The following is a 15,475-nucleotide window of genomic DNA, read 5'->3' on the forward strand; positions in this document are numbered from 1 at the left end:
AGACGAATTCAATAGCGTCATTTGAAAAATTGAAGAGAAAATGCTGCCACTACTGCTGAGGCCAGCACATCCGGTCCGATCCCACCCCTTAGAAAAGGCAATGCAGAGGGCCTCCGAGTGGCGTAGTGGTAAAGTGCTCGTCCTATCATCGCGAGTTCGATTCCCAGGTGAGGCTGTATCCTCTCGCAGCCGGAGGACTAGAGAGAGCTGATTGGCCGAGCTCTCTCAGAGGGGAGGGACTAAGGTACTTAGTGCTCCCACATTAACCAAGGCCATATTAATCACGGCTCTACAGCCAATCAGGGGCGTCTAAGCTCACGTAAGCAGACGGAACGGATAGTGCTGTCACGTGTTACGCCGCCCCAACGATGCATGAGCGAGCAGTTCAAAAAGATGCGATCGGCTGGAAACACGTGATAAGTACCGACTGAGTGGTAGTAGTAGCTGAATGTGGGAGCCCCCTAGTGATGGGGTTGAATTGGATACGACTAAATTAGGAGAAAAAAATCTGAGGGGGAAAAAGCCAGTGCAGCACAAATCACTGACAAAAGTAAATTCTGGTCATGATAGAAAAGCACCAGAACACCCAGTGCAGTACAGCCCCCTGCCCAGGCCTCTGACCCGGCCTCCAGATCCCAAGCCGATTAAGCTTTATGAGACGCACTGGAGATCCAACCCTGATCCATATAGTAGAGGCCCCACCACATAACCCACAGCACCCAACTGCTCCACTGCCAGACACCACAGCACCCCCCCAGAACCCTGCACCATAGAGAGCATCCTGACGGGAAACATCTCAACCTGGTTCGGGAACAGCACCATGTAGGACAGACGAGCTCTACAGAGGTTGGTGCGATCAGCCGAGCGTATCATCCGCACCGAGCTTCCTGACTTTCACTCGATCTACAGCAAGCGGTACTGGACCAAGGCCAGGAAGATTGTGAAAGACCTCAGCCACCCCAGCAATGAACTGTTCTCTCTGATGATGTCAGGAAAGCGATTCCGCTCCCTGAAGACCAACAAGGAGAGACTGAGGAGGAGCTTCTTCCCGCAGGCAATACAGTCTCTTAATCAGTACACCACGCAGTACTGATCCATTTTGCACATCCACACATATGGTTTTTGCACTTACTGTGGACATTCTGGACATTCACTTACACTAGTGGCCAATGCACAACTACACATTCGTGAACATTAGTTAATTTACCCAATTACCCTATCACAAGTCACTTTAAATATGTCACTTTCAAGCATATTTCCACACCCCCTGGACGTTCTGTTACCCGGATGCGCAAGACACTTTACGTATGTGACATTTCCATTTATATTCAATTATTATAATTCATATCGTACTGTGTATGACTGTGTATGTGACAAAATTTGAATTTGAGAAGGCACAATACTGGGAATAATATTTTGCTTTGTTAATTAATCTAGTGAACAAAACGTCAAAAATCTTTTATTCATACATATTAGAGAAAAACTTTAAACTGCACCTAGAACTATAAAGTCACAAACGTTTCTCAGTTTCTCTTCCTAATGATCCAGGTTCAGGATTTCACCCGAAATGTTAAGAAACACAGAAAGTTGAAATGAAAGTTTAGCTCATTGTTTAGGAGCTAATATATTCCTGAATAAAGCTTAATAAACTTGCTCGGACAAATAATCAGCCGATATCTCATCATTTTGACTCGCTTTAACACTTCAGTAGATTATCGTTTACACGCTTTGTGTGTTATTTGTGTTGTGTTAAAAACATGACACTAACTTCTGAAATGTTTTTATTGCTTTGGGACGCTGGAAAGTCTCCAGTCTCCGGTTAGTCCACTCCGAAAATAAAGCGCGTCAGATTTCTGTCTGGCATTACATCTCGTAGTCTTATTACAGACGCGTGTTGAGAGACGATAATGTCTTATTCCCCCTCCCCGGCGTCTACTAGTTTAATGTTGATTTTATTGAAGTGACGCCTCCAGGTAGATTAGCTTCCTCGTCCCCCGTTCGAAACGTGTCTATTAGCGGTCTCGACGAGGCTGATTTAGTAATTAAGCGTCTCGGGGACCCACGCAAATGAGCTCCGAGTTCCTGGAAAGAAACTGATTGCATCAAGTTCATTATGAATTTCATTTCCACAGCAGTTCGTTCTCGAGCTTCCTGCAGTCCTCCAAGACTGAATTAAACTTTTATACTTTTTTTGATGTGATCAGGGAATCGTGTGTGATTCCACGGTTAGTGTTGCGTTTATAAACTTGTACGTGAAATTACAATTAAAAACACTGTACATGCAGTGTGTGTGTACTCTGTACTCTTTCACATTAATTTGAAATGTGAATCCACTTGGTGACATTACACAATCGATCATCAATGAGAATAAACCAATCGATTAATTATCGGTTTAACTGTACAGTACTTCTTTGATAATTTGTGTTATTTCAAGTCTGTCAATCAAAAACAAATCAACCGATCATTGACTATAATCTAGCTATAATCAATGATTTTCCTATTGTTATTCAACATCTCATCCTTTACATGCTTTATCTTAGTTTTCCGTTTGTTTATTTTAGTTAATTTTGGGGTAAAGTGGAAGTTGCTTCAGTATATTGATATGTAGCGTATAAGCCTAGTGAAAATATAGTATAGAAACATGTAGTATTTAGTTAGAGAGTATTTTTTTAGAGAGATTGTGCAGAACTGATGGAGAGGTCTATTATACTCCACAGTGAAAATCACTTTAACCTCAATACCAGCTAAAGCAGTCAGAGGCAAAGGAGGCCCCTTGTTCTGTCATCCAGTGAGAGCAAGTGAAGAGGGTTGGCCTCTACAGGTTCACTTTGAGGATCCAAATTAATAACTGGAGCCGCAACACTCAAGTCCTCTTTACAAAGAGACAGAGGAGACCATTCTTCATGAGGAGACTGATCCTTCATAGTGTGCAGCAGGCTCCTGTAGATCTTCTACCAGTGTTCTCTTCCTTATGATGGTGACATCAAGGCTCAGAAGTCAGCAGTCTCTTTTGCTGGAGGGTAGGAAAAGCAAGACATCTCGGATAATGTTTTTCCTGATGTACTGGAGACACCAACACTCTTAGAGGAAAACATTCCGCTACTCTTACAGTGGGTGCCAAAAGTCTGAAGAATCCTGTGGGGTTGTTCGGGCGAAACCTCGTTGTCCTCCAAAAAGATAGAACATTTACAGGAATGGGATTTAATGTAAGGTCACAGTGACCTTGACCTTCGACCCCCAAAATGTAATCAGCATTCCTGAGATATCGCTTCATAGCAACTGGACGAATGATTGCGAGGTCACGGTGACCTTGATCTTTGCTCTTTGACCAAAAAAACTGTACTCAGTTTATCCTTGCACTTAATGTGAAGAAATTCTTGAGATATGTTCCTGAGATACTGTACCACAAAATGGCCAAGTGGACATTTTGCCAATATTCGATAAATTGCTTGAACCTTGCCCTTTTATTCGCAAAATGTAATCAGTATCTAAGAGCACCTCAAGGTAGCTCTTAGATACAACTTGAGAAGAAAGAGATGGACACAAAGTCACAGCGTACTTGACCTTGGACACTTGACCCCCAAAAAATCACAGTTCATCGGGTCATCCTTCTGCCCAATTTTGAAATTTCCAATTTGAATTCTCCTGAGAGATCACATTCAGATGAACAGGACATATGGACAGAGGGACAATATGAAAACATACCGTCTCATCTACAGGCTGTCTCTGGCGCAGAGTCATATCATTGAAGCAGTTAATGAAGATGAAAAAAAAAGTCTCGGTTAAAACATACCTCTTTTTTTTTTTTTTACTGTACTTTAAACATAAAAATATTCATCACATTGAGCAGACTTGTGATGGAGTAATACAGATGGGCGCGTCATCGTTTCTCGTCCTCACAGGACCTCTCAGTCGCCTGAGTCTAGATGTCTCTGTATGCGTTACTAAGAATTTGTCTTTTCTTTTTTTTTTTAGCTTGTACACTCGTTTGTTCCCTGTAGTCGCCTAATTAGACGCCGCGCTCATCCTTAAACTGTCAGAGTTTATGAGGAGAAACGCGAAGACGTGACGGGATGAGACGCGGCAGTCGAACCTGGAGGAAGGGTTTTACTGCTCGCTTGTTTTCTTTGGGGAAAACAAACTGGACAACTTATAACAAAACAAACAAACAAACAAATTAATTAATTAATTCAACCCGTCAGAGCTTTAACATGGTGTCCAGGTGGGTTTTTGTCAGTTTGCTATAAAATATAGCAAGAAAAAAAAGGGCCGCAGAACTGCTTAAAGGAAAACGTTATGCAAATTAAAATAATGATTTATATAGACCAGGTTACACAGACTGAAGAGAGATTCGGGGAGAGTCCAGGCCACGCTGGAACAGATCAGACATCATCAGGCAACAAGTTCAGGCTGAACGAATGAATGAATTTACATATAAATCAGGGATTCAGGATCTAGTAAATTGCATCTGCCTCCTGTGTCTTGTACATGGCCGGTCAGAATGACTTAATAGACTTCCCTTTCGGCGTTTTCTTCAATTATTCTCATTTTAAACTCAAAAAAAGGAATATTCATGCGTTAAAAGCGTTCAAATTCATTAAAGCGAGAAGTCTTTACTAAACTGTTCAACGTTTCCAACAATCGAATCAGAAAAGAAAAAAAAAGTTTCCAGAGGTATTTTTTTTATAAACTAGCCTTCTCCAGAGTAAGAGGACGTGTTTATAAGGAAGGAGTCTCCAGTGTCAGAGTAGAGAGTTTTCTCATTTTGAATCATGTTTTATTTTCTATATAGGACCTGCAATAATGTGCTAATTTCTATAAGGTACAATTACAATCGGCCCCTACATTTTTTACCCTTTACAACTTTACAACAATAACACACTCTGGGGAGGCACATGCTGGTAAAAGAAAATAATCACCTTGCATCACACCATCCGCGTGAGAGAATAAAGAGAGACTGGTAAGTGAACGAGTGTTTATAGCGGCTGAAATAAAAGAGACAATAAGAACAAAGAAAGCCGGCACGTCGGCACTGAACAGCAGCAATCGCAGAAGAAATTAAACTTCGATCAGAGAAGCTTCATGTCTTAGAGTATAGCAGGACGGGGAGTTACGCTCCACTCACAGGAGAAAAGATGAACAGCACAAACAGCACGCTGCTCTCTAAATGTCAGGATCGATCTGATCTGGGATTTTAAGAAAGGAAGCGAAAATGAACAACATTCCGACTTCATAAAACAAGCAGAGTCGACTCTACTCGGTGTGGAAAAGCTGAGAAAAAAAAAATATTTTTGATCTTAGACAGCGAGCAGCACTTAAATGTATTCAGCGGGTAATGAAGTAAATAAACAAATAAATAAATAAATGATGGGTTCATCAAGTAATAAATTAATCAGGATGCAGAATTTTTAATAAATATCTAATTAATAAATTATATTAAAATACAGGAATGTAATATAAAGTTATTTTAAATGAACTAATTTATTTTTTTAATTATACTGGTAAATAAAAATACAGATATTAATTGTTTATTGTCTATGTCAAAAACATACCAGATAAGTATTTTTTTATATATATATTAAAGAAAATAGTTATATGTATATAAATATTTTTATATAAATAATATATAATTTATGTTAATTTTACCTTTATTACTGTATATTCATGTACTTCTTTAGGATTGTTCAGTTTTTCATCATGAAACACTGAATAAAGACATTTCTCTCATGTTTTTCCTTTTTCACTCCTCGCGTTCTTCTCCTCCTCCGAGTGAGAGAGCGGCCTGTCTGATCTGTCAGAGTCTGAACAAGTCCGTGCTGACTGACAGACAGACAGAGACAGACGGAGGGATGGAGAGATGTCTTGCGCTGGAATGATAAGTGAGGAAACCCTGTTCGATCATTCCTGTCATCGCACTCGTCTTTTTCATCTCTCCATCATCCAGCAAGAGAGATCCGCAGGCTGAGCGTGTCGACTCCGGCAGGGAACGCGGCCTACAGACGGCTTTATCTGTTCCCCCGGGAAATCTTCCATCTCTCTCTTTTAACTCTTTACAAATTAAATCATCCGGCGGAATCTCGGTCTGTCCTCCCGTGGCTCCGCCCCCGCCTGCAGGGAGCGAGGGATTTCATACGATTGTTAGCGTGAGCGAACGCCGTGTTCCCGGAGCGGTCTGACGTCTCTATAACTCGCTCACAGACGCCGTCTCACACAGCCCGAGACGCCCTGGGCCATTTGTCAAAGTTGGTTTGTGACAGGAACTTTTTTTTTTTTTTTTTACTTTTTCAGGAAAGAAAACGTCTTTATCGCTTGTAACGGAAAAAAAAGGTTGTTGTGCGCCGTTCCGCTCGGTTCTGTTTCCATCCAGATATCCAGCAGTCAATAAATCATCGATCTGGCATTAAACCCGACTCGAATTTAATCTCGACGCCTCAGGGCTGTGTTTTGATTTGTATCATTCATGCACGCACACACACACACACACACACACAGATGGGATGTGGGAAATAAACAGTAAGAAAAAAAAAAACGGTCTGTTGCGTCTAACTCTCATGATTATCGTGTAAACAAACACCCTTAATATTTAACGTGAAGTAATAAAATGTGTGTGTGCGCGCTTTAGTAAAATACAGAGGGACAGGATGGTGTGACGCAGATTTATTTTCCCCGTCCTGAAGGTGATTAGTTTCCTCCACCAGCACGACCCCCGGAGTGTGTTATTCCTCTTACACCTACTAATGTAACCTTCACTGACATGTAATAAAAAAACAGGCGTTAAACACCTTTTCATCATGTGACTAAGAAACCGCAAAGTGTAAACTCCTCCGTCCTGACAGTGCTGACACTGGAGACTCCTTCCACTGATGTCACACAACCACATGTCCCCTTATTCTGGGACAAACCTCACGTCCAGGACACCCAGATCAGATCGCTGCTCCGCTCTTTCCACGCGTGAAAGTATTTTTAACCCGGAAACAGGAAACCAGCTGACGGGAAGCGAATCATGGTCTTACACATGGTTTATCAGTTCATCTCCCCTTGTTCACACGTGCGTCAGGAAGCGACAGATCCTATTTACATCCCCAGAGGAAATGAGAAAGTGCTGCGTCTGCAGGAGAACTCCGGTGGACAACTTCCTGGAGGAAAAGACGCTGACTACAGCGAGACGGGAAAACGACGAGGGAGGGTTGAGAAAAAGGATGAAGATTCAAACTAAATATAACTGGAGAGAATAGTACTACTGCTGCTAAGAATAAATTAATCGTAACTTTAATGACAGTCTGATTCACTCGAAAGAGGCCCTGAATATTCCGTAATAACTCTCTCGCTATGATTAAGCAATCTGAACCAAAAAACAAAAAACGTTATATCCATTGACGTACATTTAATCGATCGCATCACATGCGATGCTGGAAGTGGTCTCCATTTCCTGCCAGACACATTCTGAAGCGATGCTCCATGGCCCTTAAACCTACTGGCACCAGTGACAGTATCTGACTCTTTTCTCCAACGTGGCACAATGGTTACGGTGCCTACCTCATCGGTGCGACTCTGGCGCATCTGGGATTGTTTGAAGCTCCACATACTTAGGAGCACATTAGATGCTGTTTCGTTCAGATTGCTTCGTCTTGGCGAGAGTTATTACAAAATTTTCCGGGCCTCTTTCGAGTGACTCACCCTGTAAACACAGTCACAGTCCAATTTGGACTACATTTGGTCCACAGTGTGTGATGACTAAAGTTGGGAGAAATACTGAGGAGGAAAAAAAACGGAAAGTGCAAAAAAAGAAGCAATTTATTAAAGGAATGAATTACTAATTAGAAAAATGCACGGAAAGGGTAAAAATACTAAATAAATGGAAACAAATCAGAAAATAAAATCACGAGCAGAAACGCATCTGAGCAGGAGAGCGCATCAGGTTCCTCTCAGCCTGTCCGAGTCTCCGTCCATGTCCTGTTCCTGACTGACAGGAGACGGTCCTGATGTGCTCTCCTGCTGTTACAGCTCATCCAGCTTAAGCTTAAATCTTGTGGACATGCTGAGATGCTTTTCTGCTCATCACGGCAGTACAGAGTGATTACACGAGTCTCTAGAGATTCCTGCCAGCTCAGACCCGTCCGATCCTTCTCCTCTGATCTCTCTCATCATCATGGTGTCTCAGCAGCAGAGCCTCCAGCAGGATACGTACACCAGTGTGTGAAACTCTAGAGATGCGCGTGTGTGTGTGTGTGTGTGAGAGAGAGAGAAAATCCCAGCAGGAGATCAGCTTGTTCTCTTCTTTTTGATGTCTGATGTGAACACGTTAACTGCGGTCACATGACTGGCTGATTGGACATCTGCATGAACGTGTACTGGGGTTACGGAGAGTAGACAGGGTGTGTGTACCTGTGTTTGCATCATGGCGCGCTCCACTCTGCGTGAACTCGTCCTTTCCACTTTAGTCCTCAAGCAAAGCGCAGTCACCTCCACGGCCCAGACCCTCGGCTGAGACAGCACACACTGAGAGAGAGAGAGAGAGAGAGAGAGAGAGAGAGAGAGAGAGAGAGAGTGATTAATGAAAGAAAGAAAGAGATCAATCAGAACCCACCAAGAGGGACAGCAGAAGATGGAGAGAAAGGAAGAGAGGGAGACATTCAAAAGAAGCGAGAGAGATTTTTACTGAAACCCCATTTACATAATGTTTTATATAAAAAGATAAAATGTACTAAAGGTCATCTCTGTCTCTCTCTCTCTCTCCATCTCTTTTTATCTCTCTATACATCTCAGCTGGAGTTACAGAGCATCACTCCACACTAACGCCGCTCAGAGCTCTACACACACGCCGTGTGTTATCAGTGATGCTCAAAAGTATGTACACCGCTGATCATCTCACCCATATGCTCTTCTTCTTCCTCGAACAACAAAGGTGTGTGTGTGTGTGTGTGTGTGTGTGTGTGTGTGCGTGGAAGGTCATCCAAGGGAATGTAAAGCGGAGCAGCGTTCACGCAGCGTATTAGATGAGAGTTTAATTTCATCTCCGAGCTCGGAGACAGCACACCCTCACTGAGACACGGCGCTGCAGTCTGGAACTGATTCTCAAACACTCCCCTACTTTACTGAGATACCAACTGACTGAGTTACAGATTTCTACACAAAGTGTGTTTATGTGTGTGTGTGTTATGAGTTTCTTATGAGCACGATTGTTAGACTCCAGCTCGGAGCATTTGAGGAAAATTCCAAAAAAAAAAAAAAAAAAAAAGATTCTTTCCAGCACAGCTTCTGGTGAACCCACACACTGTCCTGACCAATAAACGTCATGCGCTCGGCCCCGGACGTCCCGCTGCAGGCCGCGTTTCTGGACGGCACAGAACAGCGACCGCGGCGCCGTCGCGTGGCGTCAGAGACGAGGCGTACGCCCCAGACACTCCACACCCCGAGCCGGAGTCAGACATCTCTCACTGCAGCGCAGATCCCTCATACTGAGTGTGTACTGAGGTTTGTCTTTTAGTGTCACCTTCACTTGCCTCATTAGAGTTCCACATGCCAAAGTCTGAATTCAATTAATTAATTAGAGTGAAGTCAGAGAGCTAAAGTGTGTGTGTGTGTGTGTGTGTGTGAGTAGATGAAGGGATTTCGTGACATAGCAGGATAAAGAACTTGGAGTCCGTCTCACTTTCAGAAAAAAGGTAAAGCTAATTTACTCAGTGGAAATATCACACACACACACACACACACACACACACAAACAGAGCGCTGTGGTAATAATAATAGCTTTTATCTCTAAAGCTTCTTGTTTTTACTCTGCAGTCTTTTTTTCTTTATCAGAGCAACAATTCAAAAAAACCTACAAATAATTAAATCCAAAAATCCAATTAGATAAAATAATGTGGTTTCACCGTAAAGACAATAAAGCATGATGGGAGGAAAAAAAACTGAAATCACAAATGGCTGGATAAATGGACGAACAGAAGGATGTACAGAGAGACGGAGAAAAAGATGGACAGATGGATGGAAAGACAGATGGAGATAAATATGGATGGACAGATTAACAAATGGACAGATGGCTCATCAGACAGTGATGGACAGATGGATGGACAACTGGATGGACAGATAGATGGACAGACAAACAGATGGATCTCACAGCACAACAAACAAAGTGCATTTAGTTAATAGAGAGATGGACGGATGAAGAAGGAGGGGAGGAGAAGGAGGGGAGGAAGGCGTGTTGGTAAGCAGAGAGAGAAGAGGAAAGGCAAGAGTTTAGGAGTGATAGTAGGGACTTTGAATGTTGGGACCATGACAGGGAAGGAAAGAGAGTTAGTTGATATGATGCAGAGAAGAAAGGTGAATATACTGTGTGTCCAGGAGACCAGGTGGAAAGGTAGCAAGGCTAGAAGCTTAGGATCAGGGTTCAAATTGTTTTACCATGGTGTGGATAGGAAAAGAAATGGAGTTGGAGTTATTCTGAAAGAGGAGTTTGTAAGAAATGTTCTAGAGGTGAAGAGAGTATCAGATAGGGTGATGAGTCTGAAGCTGGAAATTGAAGGGATAATGTTCAATGTTGTTAGTGGTTATGCCCCACAGGTAGGATGTAAGTTAAAAGAGAAGGAGAAATTCTGGAGTGAGTTAGATGAAGTGATGCAGAGCATCCCCAGAGGGGAGAGAGTGGTGATTGGTGCAGACTTCAATGGACATGTTGGAGAAGGGAACAGAGGTGATGAAAATGTGATGGGCAGGTTTGGTCTTCAGAACAGGAATGTAGAAGGACAGATGGTGGTGGACTTTGCAAAGAGGATGGAAATGGCAGTAGTAAATACTTTCTTCCAGAAGAGGCAGGAACATAGGGTGACATATAAGAGTAGAGGCAGAAGCACTCAGGTCGACTACATCTTGTGTCGACGTTGTAATCTGAAAGAGATCAGTGACTGCAAAGTGTTGGTAGGGGAGAGTGTAGCCAGACAACACAGAATGGTGGTGTGTAAAATAACCCTGGTGGTGAGGAAGGCGAAGAGGACAAAGGCAGAGCAGAGGACAAAGTGGTGGAAGCTGAGAAAGGAAGAATGTTGTGAAGTCTTTAGGGAGTAGTTGAGACAGGCTATGGGTGGTCAGAAGGTGCTTTCAGTTGACTGGACAACTACAGCCAATGTGATCAGGGAGACAGGTAGGAGGGTACTTGGTGTATCATCAGGTAAGGGGAAAGGGGACAAGGAGACTTGGTGGTGGAATGAGGAAGTCCAGGAGTGTATACAGGGAAAGAGGCTAGCTAAGAAGAAGTGGGACACTGAGAGGACTGAAGAGAGTAGACAGGAGTACAGGGAGATGCAGAGTAAGGTGAAGGTAGAGGTGGCAAAGGCCAAACAAAGAGCATATGAGGACTTGTATGCTAGGCTGGACAGTAAGGAGGGAGAGGGGGATCTGTACAGGTTGGCAAGGCAGAGAGATAGAGATGGGAAGGATGTGCAGCAGGTTAGAGTGATTAAAGATAGAGATGGAAATGTACTGACAGATGCCAGAAGGGTGATGGGAAGATGGAAGGAGTACTTTAAGGAGTTGATGAATGAGGAAAACGAAAGAGAACAAAGAGTAGAAGAGGTGACTGTTGTGGAACAGGAAGTAGCAAATATTGGTAGAAGTGAGGTGAGAAGGGCGTTGAAGAGGATGAAGAGTGGAAAGGCTGTTGGTCCTGATGACATACCTGTGGAGGTATGGAAGTGCTTAGGAGAGGTGGCAGTAGAGTTTTTGACAAGTTTGTTTAACAAGATCTTGGAGAGTGAGAGGATTCCAGAGGAATGGAGAAGTGTATTGGTGCCAATTTTTAAGAACAAGGGAGATGTGCAAAGCTGTGGCAATTATAGAGGTATAAAGCTAATGAGCCAGACAATGAAGCTGTGGGAAAGAGTAGTGGAAGCTAGGTTAAGGGCAGAGGTGAGCATTTGTGAGCAGCAATATGGTTTTATGCCTAGAAAGAGTACATCAGATGCAGTATTTGCATTGAGGATGCTGGCGGAGAAGTACAGAGAAGGTAACAGGGAGTTGCATAGTGTCTTTTTAGATTTAGAGAAAGCGTATGACAGGGTGCCAAGAGAGGAGCTGTGGTATTGTATGAGGAAGTCTGGAGTGGCAGAGAAGTATGTTAGAGTGGTGCAGGACATGTATGAGAGCTGTAAGACAGTGGTAAGATGTGCTGTAGGTGTGACAGAAGAGTTCAAGGTGGAGGTGGGTCTGCATCAAGGATCGGCTTTAAGCCCCTTTTTGTTTGCTCTGGTGATGGACAGGATGACAGATGAGGTAAGACAGGAGTCCCCATGGACTATGATGTTTGCAGATGACATTGTGCTCTGTAGCGAGAGCAGGGAACAGGTGGAGGAAAATTTGGAGAGGTGGAGGTATGTCAGGGGTAGCTCGGTGGTTAAGGCATTGGACTACGGTTCGGAAGATCCCAGGTTCAAACCCCACAACCACCAAGTTGAGCAAGGCCCTTAACCCTCAACTGCTCAGATGTGTAATGAGATTAAAAAAAAAATGTAAGTCGCTCTGGATAAGAGCGTCTGCCAAATGCCTAAATGTAAATGTAAATGTAGGTATGCTCTGGAAAGCAGAGGAATGAAGGTTGGCCGCAGCAAGACGGAATACATGTGTATAAATGAGAGGGACCCAGGAGGATCGGTGAGGCTACAGGGAGCAGAGGTAAAGAAGGTGCAGGATTTTAAGTACTTGGGGTCAACGGTCCAGAGCAACGGAGAGTGTGGAAAGGAGGTGAAGAGGCGGGTACAGGCAGGTTGGAATGGGTGGAGAAAAGTGTCAGGTGTGTTGTGCGATAAAAGAGTACCAGCGAGAATGAAAGGAAAGGTGTACAGGACAGTGGTGAGGCCAGCGATGCTCTACGGCTTAGAGACAGTGGCGCTGAAGAAAAGACAGGAGGCAGAGTTGGAGGTAGCAGAGCTGAAGATGTTGAGGTTCTCTTTGGGAGTGACACGGATGGATAGGATTAAGAATGAGTTTATCAGAGGGACAACCCACGTTAGATGTTTTGGAGATAAAGTCAGAGAGGCCAGATTGAGGTGGTTTGGACATGTTCAGAGGATAGATTGTGAATATATCGGTAGAAGGATGCTGAGGTTGGAACTGCCAGGCAGGAGGTCTAGAGGAAGACCTAAGAGGAGATTTATGGATGCAGTGAGAGAGGACATGAAGTTAGTTGGTGTGAGAGAAGAGGATAGGGTTAGATGGAGGCAGATGATTCGCTGTGGCGACCCCTGAAAGGGAACAGCCGAAAGACAAAGAAGAGAGATGGACGGATGAATAACAGGTGAATGGACAGATGGAACGGATGGACAGTTAGGGTTTGGACAGATGAAATGAAATAGCTGATAGTCCGATACTTAATGAAAATTAAAGGAATGTCATGTTCCATCAGACAGTGGTGTGTTCGAGGGAGTAACGCATAGAGGGATGGAGTGACATAGATGGACATTCTACTGACCCAATTTGGGGACATGCAGCAAAAGACAGTAAGAGTGTCTGAGAGGTTAATAGATGATGGGAGGAATAAATGAAGTAATGAAGTAATGAATGAATGCTTGGCTGGCTTCATGGTCGGACAACAGAAAAGATGAAAAGACACTTTGAGGACAATTACAGCATGAAAGACAAGCTGCCCAATAAATAAATAAAATGTGTCTCAGCCATCAGCGTGAACATAAAGGATATAACGAGTGTTATAAAGGGAAATAACAGACAGACAGACAACCTCTTAGTCACAACGACACCAACAGTGTGTGTGTGTGTGAGAGAGAGAGAGAGAGAGAGAGAGACTGCATTGTCCTACAACACTGGCTGAGTCGCAGCCTGTGTATGTGATCATGATCTGATTGCTGAAGATCTACAGCAGCATGAGAAGCTCACGGAGAGGGAGAGGAAGGGGAAGTGTGTGAGTGTGTGAGATGGTGGAGAAGGTCCTGGACACACAGAACTCTGGGTTGTCGGCTTTCAGTCCTGGAGGGAAATAAACCTCCCAGATGAAGAGAGCAAAGGAAGCTCCTTTTCATCAGAGCTTTGACTGGAACTAAAAGTTCTGCTGTTTGTGGAACCGAAACTTTCTGCAGAACTTTTGTTAAAACACCAATGGCTCATCGGGGGAGGAGGGGGTGAATACAGAATGAGGGGAGAGAGCGTGAGGAAATCAGAGTTTGGTTTGGAGGTGGATTTCATAGTGTTTTGTCAGCAAGTCCCAACACACACACACACACACAGACACACACAGACACACACAGACACACACAGACACACACACCGCTAACAGCCCATGGGATTTTACTGCACTCAGGCTGACAGATGGTGCTGGGGATATGAGGATACTCAAACACCACACACACACACACACACACACACACACACACACACACACACACACACACACAGAGTAAGGTGCTAAAACAGTGTGTGAGGTCCTTCTGAGTTTTATTCTCATGTCTCCAATGAATCTCTGAAAATAAAAGAGCAATCTGTCATAGTGAACCACATACAGCACTCTCTCTCTTCTTCACACACACACACACACACACACACACACACACACACACACACACCTGAACACTCGCACACGCGCACCTGAGCACTCGCACACACACAAACCCCAATCTCTCGCACCCCTAATCTCTCGCGCACCCCCCCCAATCTCTCTCGCACACACACACACCCCAATCTCTCGCACACACACCCCCACCCCAATCTCTCGCACACACACACACACACCCCAATCTCTCGCACACACACACACACACCCCAATCTCTCGCACACACACACCCCTCAATCTCTCGCACACACACCCCCACCAATCTCTCGCACACACACACACCCCAATCTCTCGCACACACACACCCCCCAATCTCTCGCACACACACACCCCCCAATCTCTCGCACACACACACACACACCCCAATCTCTCGCACACACACACACACACCCCAATCTCTCGCACACACACACCCCTCAATCTCTCGCACACACACCCCCCCCAATCTCTCGCACACACACCCCCCCCAATCTCTCGCACACACCCCCCCCCCCCAATCTCTCGCACACACCCCCCCCCCAATCTCTCGCACACACACCCCCCCCCAATCTCTCGCACACACACCCCCACCCCAATCTCTCGCACACACCCCACCCCCCAATCTCTCACACACACACACACCCCAATCTCTCACACACACCCCAATCTCTCACACACACCCCAATCTCTCACACACACACACACCCCCCAATCTCTCACACACACACACACCCCCCAATCTCTCGCACACACACACACCCCCCAATCTCCCGCGCACACACACCCCAATCTCCCGCGCACACACACACCCTAATCTCTCGCACACACACACACCCCAATCTCTCGCACACATCCCCAATCTCTTTCTCTCACACACACACCCCCCAATCTCACACATACACACACACACACCCTAATCTCTCACACACGCACCCTAATCT

General features: G+C 44.5%; 1 protein-coding gene across 1 annotated transcript in view; it reads right to left on the reverse strand.

Annotated features, from left to right (window-relative positions):
- Positions 1 to 15,475, reverse strand: part of ttc27 (tetratricopeptide repeat domain 27) — a 69,481-nt gene that overhangs the window by 16,535 nt on the left and 37,471 nt on the right. The window contains exon 10 of the mRNA XM_053510289.1: positions 8,386 to 8,499. Within this exon, the coding sequence (XP_053366264.1) occupies positions 8,386 to 8,499 (114 nt within the window). The remainder of the gene's footprint in view (positions 1 to 8,385; positions 8,500 to 15,475) is intronic.

Source organism: Clarias gariepinus, chromosome 13 (assembly GCF_024256425.1).
Source record: "Clarias gariepinus isolate MV-2021 ecotype Netherlands chromosome 13, CGAR_prim_01v2, whole genome shotgun sequence".
Taxonomy (NCBI): domain Eukaryota; kingdom Metazoa; phylum Chordata; class Actinopteri; order Siluriformes; family Clariidae; genus Clarias; species Clarias gariepinus.